General features: G+C 40.2%; 2 protein-coding genes across 2 annotated transcripts; one reads left to right on the top strand and one right to left on the bottom strand.

The window, feature by feature from the left end:
- Positions 1–220: 220 nt before the first annotated feature.
- On the bottom strand, positions 221–6,058 carry KIAA1143 (KIAA1143 ortholog). The gene is made up of 3 exons (XM_061373138.1): positions 5,890–6,058; positions 3,951–4,110; positions 221–1,690 (listed from the first exon to the last, which is right to left on the bottom strand). The coding sequence occupies exons 1-3, from the start codon at positions 5,995–5,997 to the stop codon at positions 1,482–1,484; spliced, it is 477 nt and encodes a 158-aa protein (XP_061229122.1). The 5' UTR covers positions 5,998–6,058; the 3' UTR covers positions 221–1,481.
- LOC133222966 (kinesin-like protein KIF15-B) lies at positions 5,996–15,088 on the top strand (the record flags this gene model as incomplete). The annotated part of the gene is made up of 9 exons (XM_061373183.1): positions 5,996–6,275; positions 8,166–8,205; positions 9,620–9,803; positions 10,761–10,837; positions 11,922–11,959; positions 12,867–12,964; positions 13,335–13,514; positions 14,621–14,830; positions 14,927–15,088. Coding segments are annotated over exons 1-9 (1,269 nt in total), but the record flags the coding sequence as incomplete, so codon positions are not given.
- Positions 15,089–15,296: the final 208 nt, after the last annotated feature.

The raw sequence follows: 15,296 nt of genomic DNA, 5'->3' as shown, positions 1-15,296 counted from the left end.
ATTTATAGGTCTGGGTTTTTTTTTCTGAAAGGAAAACATCTATTCTCAAATCAGGGTAACATGGGCTCACACTATTTGTGTGAAATACTATTCAGACTTGCACTCAATCTTATACTGCAGGAAATCAGTATGTATGGAGACAGGGAGCAGTCATGAGAGACTTAGTTATCAGCTGACCACTTTATGTACTGAAATTGTCATTAAAATATCTTTGGACCACTTTAAAAGTAACCATCATTTATTGTTTAAAACAGATGAACAAACTAAACCCAGCTGTTTCACACAGCAACTTCAAATTTGCTCCTCAATGAAGCTGTACAGCCCAAATAATTTGGAATGTCCTGTCACAACAGAAGAACTGGCTTTATACCCTGTAATTCTGCAGCAGTCTCAGGCCTTGTTTATATATGGTTATAGAGCACACCATACTCCCAAATGATTTCAAAGTCACTAGTCCCATTCTAACCACCTTGTTCTTCCCGATCCCAGCAGCTTTCAGTGGTGTTTTGAATTTCAGCACAACCTGTTACATAAACGGCACCAAAATGGTCCCGTTCATTATACTGTACATGGGCCACTGAAAAGAGTTTAAAATCCCGTATCACAGTTATGATCTTCCTTGACTTAAATTTCCTGTTTATAATTCCTACTTGAAGAAAACCAAAAGAATGCTTTTCCAAAGTTTAAAGATTAAATACAGTTTCTTTTAAATAAGCTGTTTGAGATCCCAAATAATTATGAACACAGAAGTAGCCAAGTGGAACAAACAGACTTCAACAGACACCACCACCACAGCACTAAGCCCATCAGTGTGATAACCAAAGTGCACAATCTCCAGTCTTTCTTTTGCATTAGTTGTTACCATCAGCTATAATCACCATTTCTGTATCTTGCTAGCACGATTAATTCACGTGAATTTGATGCTTCTTAGATGGCATTCACCACAGACAGCATTAAGACTACGTAATTTTAGCAATTGCTGCAAGGGCTCTGCAAAGAGCTAATGTGCCAAACCACACATGCAAAAGTTGTGCAAAAATCCTCTGAGACAGAAACCTTCAGTCTCTGTTCCACAACAGTGAAGTCTCTCTTTTGAATGTCAAGGTAACAGAAACAGGTAAAAACCACACAGTCGTCAACTAAGGCCGGTAAACAGAGAGGAATTACACATTTAAAAATGTACTGATTGAAAATTTATATAAGGCAGATATGTACAGGTCTATTTTGCTACTCATTTGTGACCTCAAATAGCTTTTACATACATAGTTAAATTCTCTTTTAAAAGAAAGACATGCCATACTGTTCATACAGTTCCATCTGAACTGCAAAGACTTGTCTCTTGCTAGTTTTACACTGTGTTTCTCGAGTTGGACTACAACAAAGTAAGAGAAGACCTGGATACCATGCTCCTATGTCTAGGCAAACCCTCAGTCTTACTCAGATCCCTCCAAGGGTAGGTAACATATAAAAACATACAACTCTTAATCATCATTTTCCTCATCATCAAACGAGAGAAGACTGCTGTTTATTTGCTTAGCTGTACTCTGAGGAGTAGTTGTTTCTCTCTTAGTTTTCTGTGCCTCTTTCATCTTCTTTCTTGAACTTACATTGAAGTCCAAATTTTTCTCTGACGAACGTTTGGCTGGTTTCCTGAACATAATTTTTCCATCAGCAGGTTCTGGTTCACCATCTATAACAAAGACAGTAAAATCAGAACACATCTGCACATGTTCACACACACATACAGACCTTCACCACCATCTATAATTGGTCCCCAGGACCAAGACCAGTGAGACCCTGATAAAATACAGCAACTGTGAAAACAGATCTTTTGGCCACAAAATGTCCTTCATGCACACACATGCTACATGGCAACCAGCCCTTGAAGCCAGTTCTCCTGCAGTTCCTATTAGAAGTGGGTTCTCCCTAACCAGAGCTATAACTTCAAAGAGACTGAGCAGTCTCATACAATCCAGTCACATCACTTATCAAAACGGAGAGGACAGCTTCATAGGATCCCTTAATTCCACTTCACTGTTTGTACAACCCATGACAACACACGCACTTATTCCAGAATTATGGTGTATCTTTGAAGAGCAAAATGCCACATACACAAGACAAAGCTTTTTAATATCTGTTGTCCTGCTGAAACAGCTAAAAAGATCACATGGCCATAAATCTGGCTTTTACTATCATATAGGATGAAGGTTTTAGGGTTTGTTTGTATCTGCAAAATCACCAAACTATTTCAAATGAGTAATTCTGCTCCTCAACATGTATTAGAGCAAATAAGTTAAAACCAAGGATTTGTTATCTTCCTTCAAGGATTATCAGACAAGGAGAAAGCTACTGCACAAGTAACAGCATCAAGGCAGTATTCCTGGGGAAAAAGTGCAATTCTAAAGTCATGAATCGGACAGAAACACTCATGCTGCAGTGATTTGAAACTTGTATAATGTGTATCTGACAGGATGTTAGAAACCATTAGGTTTTGAGCAAGATACTTTTACTAAAGTACCTTTGTGAAATTCCTTATTCAGTAGAAATTTCCTCACAATATGCATGTGATGGACAACATGATGTGCTATTTAGTTATGAACACTAAGTATCTTTTGCCTTTAGCACTAATTATTTCCTCAATATATAAGCATTTTGACAGAAGACCATTTCAGTGGTAGCATACGCAGCACTGCCTGAAACACTCTTCAATGCCTACTCTAAGCATTACAACTATTAAATCTGGTGTCTTAAGGGTTGTGTGGTACCAATGAACACAGAATCATAGAAGCCCAGACTGGTTTGTGTGGGAAAAGACATTAAGATCATCCAGTTCCAGGCCCCCTGCCACAGGCAGGGCCACCTCACACCAGACCGAGTTGCTCCAAGACCCATCCAACCTGGCCCTGAACACTGCCAGGGATGGGGCAGCCAAAGCTTCTCTGGACACCCTGTGCCAGCACCTCAGCACCCTCACAGAGAAGACCTTCTTCCTTATAACCAACCTGAACTTCCCCTGTTTCAGTCTGATGCTGAACAGTTATGATCTATCAACTTGTCTTAGCATTCACATGCAGTGGAAAGGAAGATTCTCAGTTGGGAAATTTACTTTCCTGCTACCTTTTTAGCTTTACAGTCTCACAAATGACCTGATTTGGGGTTTTATACATATATTTTATATATATATATATATATAATATATATGCATATATATATTTATATATACAAACACACACACACACACACACACACACACACACATATATTTGGGCCCAGTACCTGTTAAAGTAATTTCACTTTCAACTCTGGGATAAAAATCAAAGCAATGAGAAACGTAATTAAATCATGAGCACCAAACTTTCTTTATAGTTCCCATTTTTAGAATTGACCTTTATCCAAAAAAAGGAATTATTCAAACCTTTCTTTATTAAAGTGGAAACAATCAGCCATCTAAATACCTGCTTCTGAGTAGAAATCAGAATGTAAATCTAGAGGTCAGACTGACAGTGCAAAGATGGCCAAAGACTCAACAAAGCCTATAGCAAGCTGTAGCACAGTCACCCACACTTTCATTTCTGGTTTCACACCAGGTCCTCTCCATAGCAGAGAAACAACAAAGCATTTATCCTTTTATTCCCATAAGGCAAAAAATAGGAAAAGGAAGCCAAGACCTCATATTAACTACTGATGAACGAATAGAAACACAATAATGTAGAACAAAGGGCAGCAGTACCCAAAGCATAGTGATCCAACACTCCTGGTACCTACTACTGTGGATTTTTTCCTCCAAATACAAGCTATTCCCAAAGGGGTAATAGGCAGAAGTGCCAAAATCCCACAAGGACTCAGTACTACACTCCTTGCGGTAGAGTAGAAAAGTAAGCAAGTATCAAGCTCCCTTTTATGGATTATCTCTTTGGCTATAAGCAACAAATAAGTAGTTTGCAACTCACCTGATTCATGTGACTTTAAGGACTCTTTGATTTGCTGTTTAATTTTCATCGCTTCTTCCGCAGTCAAGTCCCCTTTCTTCAATGTTACCACTTGAGGCTGCTCATCTTCCTTGTCGCTGACATTGTCACTATCTTCATCTGCGAGTGGAAGCTGCTCTCTCTAGACAGGAGAGAAATAAAAGCAATTTTGACCACCCCACTCAATCACAGCAGCCGAGGGTGGGCTACTTGTCTTTGGTTTCACTTCTGTAGTGAGGTTAGTGAAGAGATTTAGCATACTTGTCAGTGCCAAACTCTCTCAACACACATTGTCCAAGTGACACTCCAATTCTATCACTGAGACATGGCATCTCCTAGAAAAGAAACTGTATGGGTTCTTTCAATTAGAGACCAAAACAGCAGGAACTTGGGAGGTGAAGAATTCATTCCCTTGCTCCTTTACTGTACAAGCACTATCTGCCATGCAACACTAAGAAAATCTTAAATGTGTGGGTCCAAATTTGAATCTTCTATGCTGTACTCCAAGCAGCACAGAGAAATGGAGTCCATGGTGGCTTTGTTATTAAAGCTGCCTAACCAAATCACTATAAGCATTATGGACTGACACAAGGAAAACCATTTCCGTTTCCACTCTCTCAAATTTGTGCTCTGAGATGTAAGAATCATTTTGGATAAAATGATAAACAATAAACTTTCTGGCATGCAACAACAGAACACCTGGAAGTAACAGAGGAACTTAAAACTTATAAGGAAAAGTATAGATAGCATTACCACTATCTACTGAATTTACCATGAGCTAAACAAAATCTTCTTGGGGAAGTGAAACAGTTTGGACTATTTGTACTACTCAAGGCATACTTTTATCTCAAATTTCTTTTTTTAACAAATCCTTGTGACTATTACTTTCCTGGAGAGGGTGAGGTGATAATGGCCTCTTTATACAGGAACTGAACCTTAAAAGGCAGTACAGGCAAACGGTGCAAGTGGCACAAGTCAATACACTGGCTGCTTGTAATAAAAAGTATCTTGATGAATAAATTGTATATCCAGTGGTGCAAATAAAATCCAAATCAAGGTGGTAACAATGGTGGGGTGCTTTCTTTTTTGCTAGGTTGGTTTTCACCTACGTAGGTTAGGGTGGGATCATGTAAACATCGGCACAAGTACAACCAGGTAACACCACCACTGCACAAGCAGCACTACCAGCTGATGTTAAACGACTGCTTCAATTTACAGTTCCTTAGTTATAACACATACGTAACTCTGCATGTGTGATGATAATAACAAGCCTCTTTCATAGGTCATCTTGCAAAATCTCAGTAGGAAACACATGGAAAAGAAAACTACTGGAAACAAAAAAAGCCTCAGAAAAGGCTGCCTTTTAACAAGCTGTTTCCAACACCCCTGTGCCCTGCCATCACATCAGTTTGCTGACCTGTATTAAGATGATGTTAACTCCTTTTCAACGTTATTTTTTGGCCGTTAAAACACTTCTGTACTGTACTATTCAACCGCTAGTTATTCTGTTTGGGTTTTGTAAGGCCAGACAGATTTCGGACATCATTGCTGTTTCCTTGTTGACACAGACCCCTTGTGCACTAAGTGCTCTGCATGATCCCTTCGGCTGCGATCATCAGAAACAGCAACGGGGAAGGGCGCTGCAATTTCCTGTTGGTTTGAATCACCAGCAGGGAAGAAATAATAAGACAGTTTTCTTCACTTTCAGCAGGTAATCCCTGTTCCCCTTCTCCCACAGGGACAAAGCTGTAGTTCTGCTTCCCCTCCGCCTTCCATTTAAGCCTGGGGCGGGACATCAAGGCACGGCAGGCCCCATGAAACGGGTGCTGCCGCTTCCCACCCCCGGGGAGGGCCATTCGCAGGGGTAGAAAGGCAGCAGGGCCCGACACAAGCGGAGGGCCGCGCTGCCCAAGGCCGTTACCTTGGTTTCCACCGTGGGGCCCTCCCGATACCCAACCTGCCGCTTGAAGCGGCTGAGGAAGGCGGGCTCGGCCGGCCGCACATAAGAGACCTGGTTCCGTTTGCTCATGGCCGCCACCGAGCCGCGCAGCCGCCTTCCCCTCAGGTTTCCCAGCGGCCGTCATCACGTGAGGGAGGCGAAGGCACGTTCAGCCAATGCCAGAGAAGGCAGAGCGAAATGGCCGCGCTTACGTCAGCGTCGGGGAGGGGGCGGGGCCACGTCGGTTGCGTCACTTGGCGTCAAATTTGAATGCTCCGCCGGTTATAGAGCGGTGCTCGGCGAACGGGCGGGAAGGAGCATGGCTTCCGCCAGGAAGCGTAAGTGGGGACCCAGCAGCCCTGAGGAAGGTGAGGAACGTTAGGAACGTTTCACCCGCGTGTGTTGGACCGGGCAGCGTGAGGGGGGTGAGGGATGGTTCACCCGCATGTGGGAACTGGAGCGGCGCGGTGGGTGCTGTGGCCTGGTGAAGGGCGGCTCGGCGTTGTGAGGGTGCTGGGCTCCTCAGTACGAGACAGATGAGAAGCTACAGTGAAGGCCACAAGGGTGATTGGGGTTTGGAGTATCTCTCTTTTGAGGAGAGATTGCCGGAGCTGGGCCTAGTTAGTCTGGAGAAGAGCAGACTGAGAGGAGATGGGGGGATTGGACGAGATAATCTTTAGAAGTTCCTTCCAACACGGCCGATTCTGGGATTCTTTGGTGTCACCCGTGTGTGAGAGCTAAGAGGGTCAGGTAGGGATCTGGCTGGGCTCGGTGCCCCATGGAGGGGCCGATGCTTCGCGGCTGTGATCCTGGAGAGGCCGCGGTGGGGTTGGAGCAGCGGCACGGAGAGCAAAGATCCCCGTCGACTCCAGGAGCACTTTTGGCATTGACATCCTTAGGTGATACCCTAAGGGCTTCCCATGGTTGATAAGCGTGAGTAGCCCTCCCGAGAGGAAAGCTTCACAAACCAGCTGTCCCGCATTAATCGGTTCGTTCTCTGTAATGTTACCGAGTTTTAATTTGCTGTGAGTAAGGGGCTGGAGCCACCTCCCTTATGAAGACAAGCTGGGAACATTGGGGCTGTTAAGCCTGGAGAAGAGAAGCTGCGTGGAGACCTCAGAGCAGCTTCCAGTGTCTGAAGGGGGCTACAAGGATGCTGGAGAGGGACTCTTCATCAGGGACTGTAGTGATAGGACAAGGGGTGATGGGTTCGAAGCGAAACAGGGGAAGTTCAAATTAAACATGAGGAAGAAGCTCTTCCTTTTGCGACACTCTGCAGATGAGGCCCTCGGTGAGATGACTTAGTAAGGGCCTTGGTGGTGCTGGGGAATGGTTGGGCTTAGTGTGCTTTTCCAACCCAGTTCATTCTATGGTTCTATGAAAGCAGGCAGGCTCACACAGCAAAGTATTCGTGTAGCTGCACAGCAGCGGCAAATTATCTGTGTAGCATTAATGTTAATGAGGAGGTTAATATCTTTGCATGTCTTAATTCCACTTGTAAAGGAATCCTCTTACAACAAAACCTATGCACTCTTGGAGACTTTATAAGGTCTTTATTAGTGGAATATTTTGGTAAATCTTTCATTGTCACTTATTTTTTTTAACGTCTGATTATGTTAGTTAATATTTTGACTAATGTGTGAAATAATTTCATGTCAGAGTCACCTTTAAGTAGAAGACAAATAACGCTATCTACCTACGTAGTAATAGGCTCTTGAGATGTGAAGCTGTGCAAAATGATTGTGATACCTGCAAGAGACCTTAATGCATTAGAGTGCTCTATATTACTTCATTAAAATGAAAGGCATATGACTACTTTTCAAAAAAAGTGAAAGCTGTTCAGCTGTACAGGCTTAGGAAGGTGAGTTTTTGCAGTGATAGCAAAAAAACTATTTCCTGCTGTGTTGTTTTACCTGCAGTTGAGTTAGCAGTTTTAAAATATAATGGGAATGTGCAATTCTATTAGTACCATATTCCTAATTCTCCAAAACACTTGCAAACCCTTATATATGTTAATTCAACAGCCTTCTCACACTGCAGGACTGGAATTTTATCTATCTTTGCAAGAAACTGTGAACTTTCTGTCAAGTTACTTACTATTGTTGTGAAGCTCTGATTCATGCATGAAACAGTTATTTGCAAGGCTCTCAGTTTATCTCCCTCATTTTCTATTTCTAAAATATGTTCAATTTAAATGATTTTTTGAGCAATAATTTTATCTTGTTTAATTATGTGTGTGTTTCATTTTTATTTCCTAGGAGATTTACGTGACTCTGCATTACCTTTGAACACATCTAGGTAAACTAATATTGGACAGTTTGCATGTATGAATAATCACATTTGTGTCAGGGATAATTTATCATGGTCCATGTGTTTCACCATACAAAGATAGAAAAGTACTGTCTGTCCACTTTGGCTGCTTCCCAGAAAGTCCAGTTTGGTTCCTACTGGAAAGTTTAGCTTTAGAATGCCCTGGAAAAGTCTCAACCCTTGGAGAGCTTTCTAGATATTGCTGGCCACCTCCATTGGAATGAGTGTGTATTTTTGTCAGTATAAAAGCCTGAGCCTCATGCAATGCCAGGAGGCAGAGCCTCATACCACCCAGGTCAACATTTTCTCCCTGGGGATGCCCACTAAGATTGAGCCTGCCACCTCGCACTGCCATGAGGTCTCTCGGAGCTAGTTTGCTGATCAGCCTCACAAGGTCCTTGAGGTTGGTAAGATAACCAAACGCCAGAAGTATCCTTTACTGTATTTGCTAATGTCTCTATATTTTCCTATATTAATAAACTGGTTGTGCGTTCTGTATTTGTGTCTCATTTCTCTCACCTGGAATACTCGAACTCTGGAACAACATTGCATATAAAGTGCAAACAGCACCTACTATAACTGTGAAATAAACTTAAAGCTTTTCTTTCAGTGTTTTCCTGCACTGTTCTGTTCCTTTCTCTTGTTTGCCAAAACTAAAAATCAGTAACAGTTATAATACCTTTGTGCTATAACTGCCTTTTGGGAAAGAATGAAGTAAAGTAAGTTCAAGATTGCTACCACTTAATTTAAGAACAGGGTTCTCTAATGTATCTGTATACACTGGTATTTATGTCTGAACTCCTCAAAGTTTTAGTATCAGTCATGCACTTACTCAAGCTAAATTTACTGGTGCATCTTCTGATAAATCCTATGAAAAAGGTTAGGCAGCTTTTAGGTATAGGTGCTGCTGTACTTCGTTGGACTCATGGATCAAGAATTGGTTGTTCTTTCTGGTCTTGTGAGCATCATAGAAAAATGCCAGCATCTTTCTTGCTGTAATGTAGCATCATCCACTCCATTTATAAAGTCTTTTTCAGTAGAGAGAAGGATGCTTGGAGCTCATGGTCTTAGAAACTACTGAAACATTTGTAACAACACTGGTTTTGTGTATCTTGGGTTCACTGTGAAATTTGTTCTTTTGGAGCTAAAATTATGTGAAACAGCAATGAATTCCAGTAATTCCGTGTTCTTTGCTTTTAAATCTGCACATTGTTACCTTTATTAAATCCATGGCTTGTAGTGAATTGATGTGTACAATATACTACTACTACAGCTAATAGTGGTATATTTTCAGGAAGGACCTTTGTATGACTTTATGCTTACTCTGATTTTTGTGATCTAATTTTCTCAAACAGCTGATAAATCTATTTTTAAGTAATCTAATGCATAAATATTCCTTTAGTGCTGAAGGTGATGCTATCAAAGTCTGCGTAAGGGTACGTCCACCTTCAGAGGGAACCACCATAAGCAATGAACATCAAGGCTTGTGTTTATCTGTTCTTTCCTCAAAAACCATCCGTCTGCATTCAAAGCCTGAGCCAAAGATCTTCACTTTTGATTATGTTGCAAATATGGAAACAACACAGGTAATGACTTCCAGAGTCTTGGAATAGTATTGCATATTTTCCTCACATTCTGTCAACTGCTACATTAAACCTTGTGAAGATGTGTGATGCTTTGGGTCTTGTTTTTTGCATGGGTCAGGTTGGTAATACGCAGTTATAATACAGAAATGTTGGGATAAATTCTGCTCTCTAATAGTTTTAATGTATTTTTTAACTGCTAATTTCTTTAAAGTTTGCATTGAAAATGCAATTTTTATTTGTAAATGTTACATTTGTACATTCTGTTTGTAAACGTGGAAAATTAACCTGCCTGTTGGGACAAACATAGAAATCGCTGGCAGTCAGTAGCTGATATTGAAGATGTGATTTGTATATTGGGAACTTAGGAGTTTGTAGCCTATTTGCTACATTTCTTTCTTATATTTTCCTTTTGAGCAGGTGCATTATTCATCTGGGACTGGTAATATGGGAAAGAAAATCCTTCAATTTAATTTCTGTGATTGTGCTTGTGATTCTGAATGTAATTTTAATTCCTCTAAGACTTCAGTTCCCTTTAACTTCTGTTTAAAATAACCCTTAAATACGTTAATTTAAGAGCCTACTCAGCCCTCCCCACACCCTAAAACTCCCAAAACCTACCCACTCTAGGCTGTTATCTGTAGCTAGGCTGCTCTTGCAGGTCTAAGAAATCTGTGAAAACAGATGAGGTTAAGAGTGGGGCAGACCTGTTGAATATGCCATTTGGCAATGCAAATGTTGAAAGTTAACTAGATTTGACAAGTGTCATGAACTTAATTTTGATGGTATAAACCACATAATCAAAAACACTGAACCAAAATTAGTATAACATCTATTTGAAAACTGTTAACCGTGCTATGATTCTATTTTATACGTTATAAAGCTATGATCTGTAAAATGCTGGTAGAAGCAAGACTTGAATGAGTGGTGCCAAGTGTTTTCTCTTTCCTTTGTCCCCAGGAGTCAGTGTTCTCAACTGTGGCCAAAAATATTGTTGAATCTTGTATGAATGGCTACAATGGAACAATCTTTGCATAGTAAGTCATTTAATGGTAATTCATTGCACCATTTGAGGGCACTGTGTTAATGTGTAGTAGTTGTGGGTTTAAGTGCCAGAGCCTGCTTAGTGTTACAGTAAACTTTGCATGTGCTTTCTTGGTGTAGCACAACCCAGGGAATGTTGTTGCATGATGAAGAGTGCTTCTTATTCCTCTTTCAGAGGAGTCTGTATGTATTATACTTCTAATACTTAAGACCAGTAATATTGATTGTAAACTCACTTCAATTTTATTATTCTTTGACTAAAACCTACAAGTTTTATTGTATTGGTAAAGAAAAAGCTACTTGTTTTCATTCCATTTTACTATGGGCATACTGAAAATCTCTAACTGGGTATTTAGCCAGCTTAACTCTTTAGCAAGGCTTAACTGTCTATGGGAATACTCGTGAATGATAATTTTAACTTTCATAATATTTTCAAGGTGGAAATTATCCATGACTAGTAGCATGAATATCGTTATATTAACTCAGTATCCTTTGGAAAACTGAGATAGCAATTTGGTCAAAAATGCTAAGTTGAAGGCCCAATCTAATAAGAACCTTACTGGGTTTTTAGCCTAGCACAGCATTTGCAAAACTGAAGGGAAGTCTACTTTGTTGCAATATAAAAAGTGTGGAAAAATGAAAGGAAATTGCTCTGAAGTTTCTCTAGCATGGTTAATAACTATGGTCTAAAAAAGGACATACTCAGCTTACAAGTATTTTTCTCAATTTGGGTTTATATGCTCAGCTGAGTGACACAAAACTCAAGAAACTGACCCAAGAAGTAGTTTAATATAAATTTGAAAGCTTTTGTTTTAATGCCAAGTTCCTTATTTTTCCTTTCCAACAGAAATAAGGAAGAAAATGGTGGGTGGTGAGGGAGAGTAAAGGTGATTTATCAAACAGAATTTCATGTTTTATTTGTATACCTTTTTAGCTGACTTGTTTCTCAGCTTATTTCTGTAGCTTTTATTTTAAACTGTGTGTTCTCTTTAAAAGATGCAGATTAATAAAAAATTAAGAGCTAGAATAAAACTTTATCTGACTTCTTTTTTTTTTTCTTCTTCTTCTTCTTGTTAGTGGCCAGACTGGCTCAGGAAAAACCTTTACTATGATGGGTAAGTGCCTGAGAGAATCTTTCAGTGCTTTCCTAGCATTTTGGTTTTTGTCTTGAGTTGAAATGTCTTGGGATGATCTAGTTTTTTGTCTTGCTACAGATAACTTTCAGGTTTAAGAAATAGCGTAGTGCTCAGTGCATTTATTTTTGCTTTACATCAAAATAGTGCAGTATAAGTACTCTCATCTACCTTTTTAGCCCTGTTTTTAACAGGAGAGAAGCTATTCAGTTAAACACTTCTAATAAATGTTCTCAAAAATGAGTATACTATTGGCTTCCCCTTTTTGGCTGATATCCCTTGCATGTGTAGCAAAATACTGGGCAAGGGGCTTCCATATTAAAGTATATTGAGGTTTTCAAAGTAACTGCTTCCAACCTGACCAGGAAGGTGAGGCCCCTCTGTAAAGGGAGGGATCTGTTTGTAATCTTGTTCTTCATACAGTGGTGATTTTAAATGTATTAATAATTTTGCTTGATGTTAGAAAGTTACTGAAATAACCAAAACCAGTTTAGCTGACATGTATTTGAGGACTACATAGGAATTAACTAAACATGGGGACAAATCCACCCCATCTTTGTGGTTCTTGAAATCAGGGTTAAAGTACCTGCATTGGCACACCTGCACATTTGTACATGTTTTCTATGGAGGTTATACTCTTTTAGACTTGGGTAACCTAAGGACAGGTAAAATGAACTTTCACAAGCATCCTTTAGGCTATGTATGGATCTGATTATGGAATATTATCTTAGAACTTGAAAGCTGATTTTATTGCATTTCTTCCGTGGTTTTGCCATAAACTGACGAAAATGTGGTCGCTGAAATGTTCTGTAATGAAGTCTTGAAAAGGTCAGTCATTGCTCTCAAGTAGTAATAATTCTTTCTTGTTTTTAATTCCAAATCTCTTTAGGACCATCTGAATCTGGTAATTTCACTCACAGTCTGAGGGGTGTCATTCCACGGAGCTTTGAATACTTATTTTTTCTAATTGAACGTGAAAAAGAAAAGGTACATTTATCTTGTACTTCTCATTGCAATGAAAATCTTACATTAAAGATTAGCTATGGTTCTTTGGTAAGTGAAGTTTCCAGGATTATTGCCATCTTGTTAGATTTCTTGATGAGAAACGCTTGCTTCTAGTACTCTACCAAATTATAGTACTTTCTTCAGACCCAAGTGTGCTTATATTTTGAGTCTAAATATGCATCTAGGTTTTGGGGTGTTGGTTGTCATCTAGGCATCAAGAATGTATCATATGCAGAATGCATACACAAACTAATAGCTTTAGGTATGTGTAAAAAGAGACTTGCTGCCATGCAATGCCAGACTTAATAAAACCCATCTGTTTATAGTGTAAATTACTGGTGTTCTTTTTCAGGCTGGCAATGGAAAGAGTTTCCTCTGCAAATGCTCATTTATTGAAATCTACAATGAACAGATATTTGACTTGCTAGATTCTGCTTCAGCTGGACTCCTCCTCAGAGAACACATCAACAAGGGAGTCTTTGTTGATGGGGCTGTTGAACAGGTGTTGTCATCTGCTGCTGAAGCATACCAGGTATTTTTTGTTGCTTTTTAGTGTTTTAATGTTTATTTGGTAAATAATCCTCAGATTAAAGTACATACTTTATTGCACAGTGCTTCTGACACTCTCTTCCCCTGTTTCCATACACTGCAAAACAGTGTAAAAAGCTGTTTCTAGATAATGCTTCCTGCCTATTCCACACATAAAATCATTAGAATGGTTTGGGTTGGAGAGGACCTGAAGACCATGTTGCCCAAGGCTCTGTCTGACATGGCCCTGAATACTGCCACGGATGAGGCAGCCACAGCTTCTCTGGGCACCCTGTGCCAGCGCTTCAGCACCCTCACAGGCTTCTTCCTTGGACCTAAGCTGAACTTCCCCTGTTTCAGTTTGAACCCATCACCCCTTGTCCTATTGCTACATTCACTGATGAAGAGTCGCTCTCCAGCATCCTTGTAGCCCCCTTCAGACACTGGAAGCTGCTCTGAGGTCTCCATGCAGTTTCTCTTCTCCAGGCTGGGCAGCCCCAATGTTCTCAGCCTGTCTCCATACAGGAGTTGCTCCAGTCCCTGATCATCCTCATGGCCTCCTCTGGACTTGCTCCAACAGTTCCATGTCCTTCTTATGTTGAGGACACCAGAACTGCACACAGTGCTGCAAGAGGGGTTTCACGAGAGCAAGTCATACAGTTCTGGATTTTGGAATATCTGAATTGCAATTATAGTAATTTTTCCCTAATACTTGTCCTACATGTCTGAAATAACAACAGAAAACTACATCTCCTGCTACTTAGGCAGCATATATGTTATATAAATTGTCAGGTTCATTTATTCATGAAGGAGACACATGCATAGTATTCTGTAAGTGTGTACCGCAACCATGCACCGTTATTGGATACATTATACTTTCCATCAGCAATAGCATTCCTGGAGGATAGAAGTGAATATGATAATTAGTGTTTTTATTAAACTTGAGTGCAGCTCTGCTTCTTCATTTTTAAAAGAGCTCTATTGGAGAAAAATTAGAGAAGTCCTCGAGTTTTTTGAAAGCTGTTGCACTGAAATAGCTTACTACTGTGAGGAAATAACTGAGGACAGTCTGAGACACTTGCTATCACTAGATACCTTTTTCGTTCTTAGGTATTAACTATGGGCTGGAGAAACCGTCGTGTAGCATCAACCTCAATGAATAGAGAATCCTCAAGATCACATGCGGTTTTCACTATCACAGTGGAATCAATGGAGAAAAACAATGAGGTGGTTAACATTCGGTCTTCCCTGCTCAACCTGGTAGACTTGGCAGGATCTGAGAGACAGAAAGACACCCATACAGCAGGAATGAGATTAAAGGTTAGTTCTGTAAAAGCTGTGGTATATTTCTCCTTTCAGATGCATTGCCCTGATCCATCCACCAAATCAATTCACCTTTACTCTTTCCTTTTTTAGGAAGCAGGTAACATAAATCGATCGCTAAGTTGCCTGAGCCAAGTAATGACAGCACTTGTTGATATTGGTAATGGAAAACAGAGGCACGTTTGTTACCGGGATTCCAAGCTCACGTTTCTGTTACGGGTAATACAGATCCTCTGGATTTTACATACTACTTGGGTGTACAGAAAATACTTGTTTGGGGTTTTTTTACTGTAAAAAGCTGAACTTGGGTACATTAAAGATGTTCCAATATTGGGCAGGTGGAAGAGACCTTGAAAAGTATCTTTTTACTTAAGCAGACTTCAAGTAGATTTATTGCTGTAGACAAATTTAATAGATTATGAGCCTAAATCCATATTTGCAAGTTTTAGAGAAAAAGTATATG

This window comes from Neopsephotus bourkii, unplaced genomic scaffold, assembly GCF_033783945.1.
Source record: "Neopsephotus bourkii isolate Nb327-2 ecotype Australia unplaced genomic scaffold, CSIRO-AGI_Nbou_v1 NB_1629, whole genome shotgun sequence".
NCBI classification, from domain to species: domain Eukaryota; kingdom Metazoa; phylum Chordata; class Aves; order Psittaciformes; family Psittacidae; genus Neopsephotus; species Neopsephotus bourkii.
Note: the sequence above shows the minus strand (reverse complement) of the source record. Positions and strands in the feature narration are given on the sequence as shown.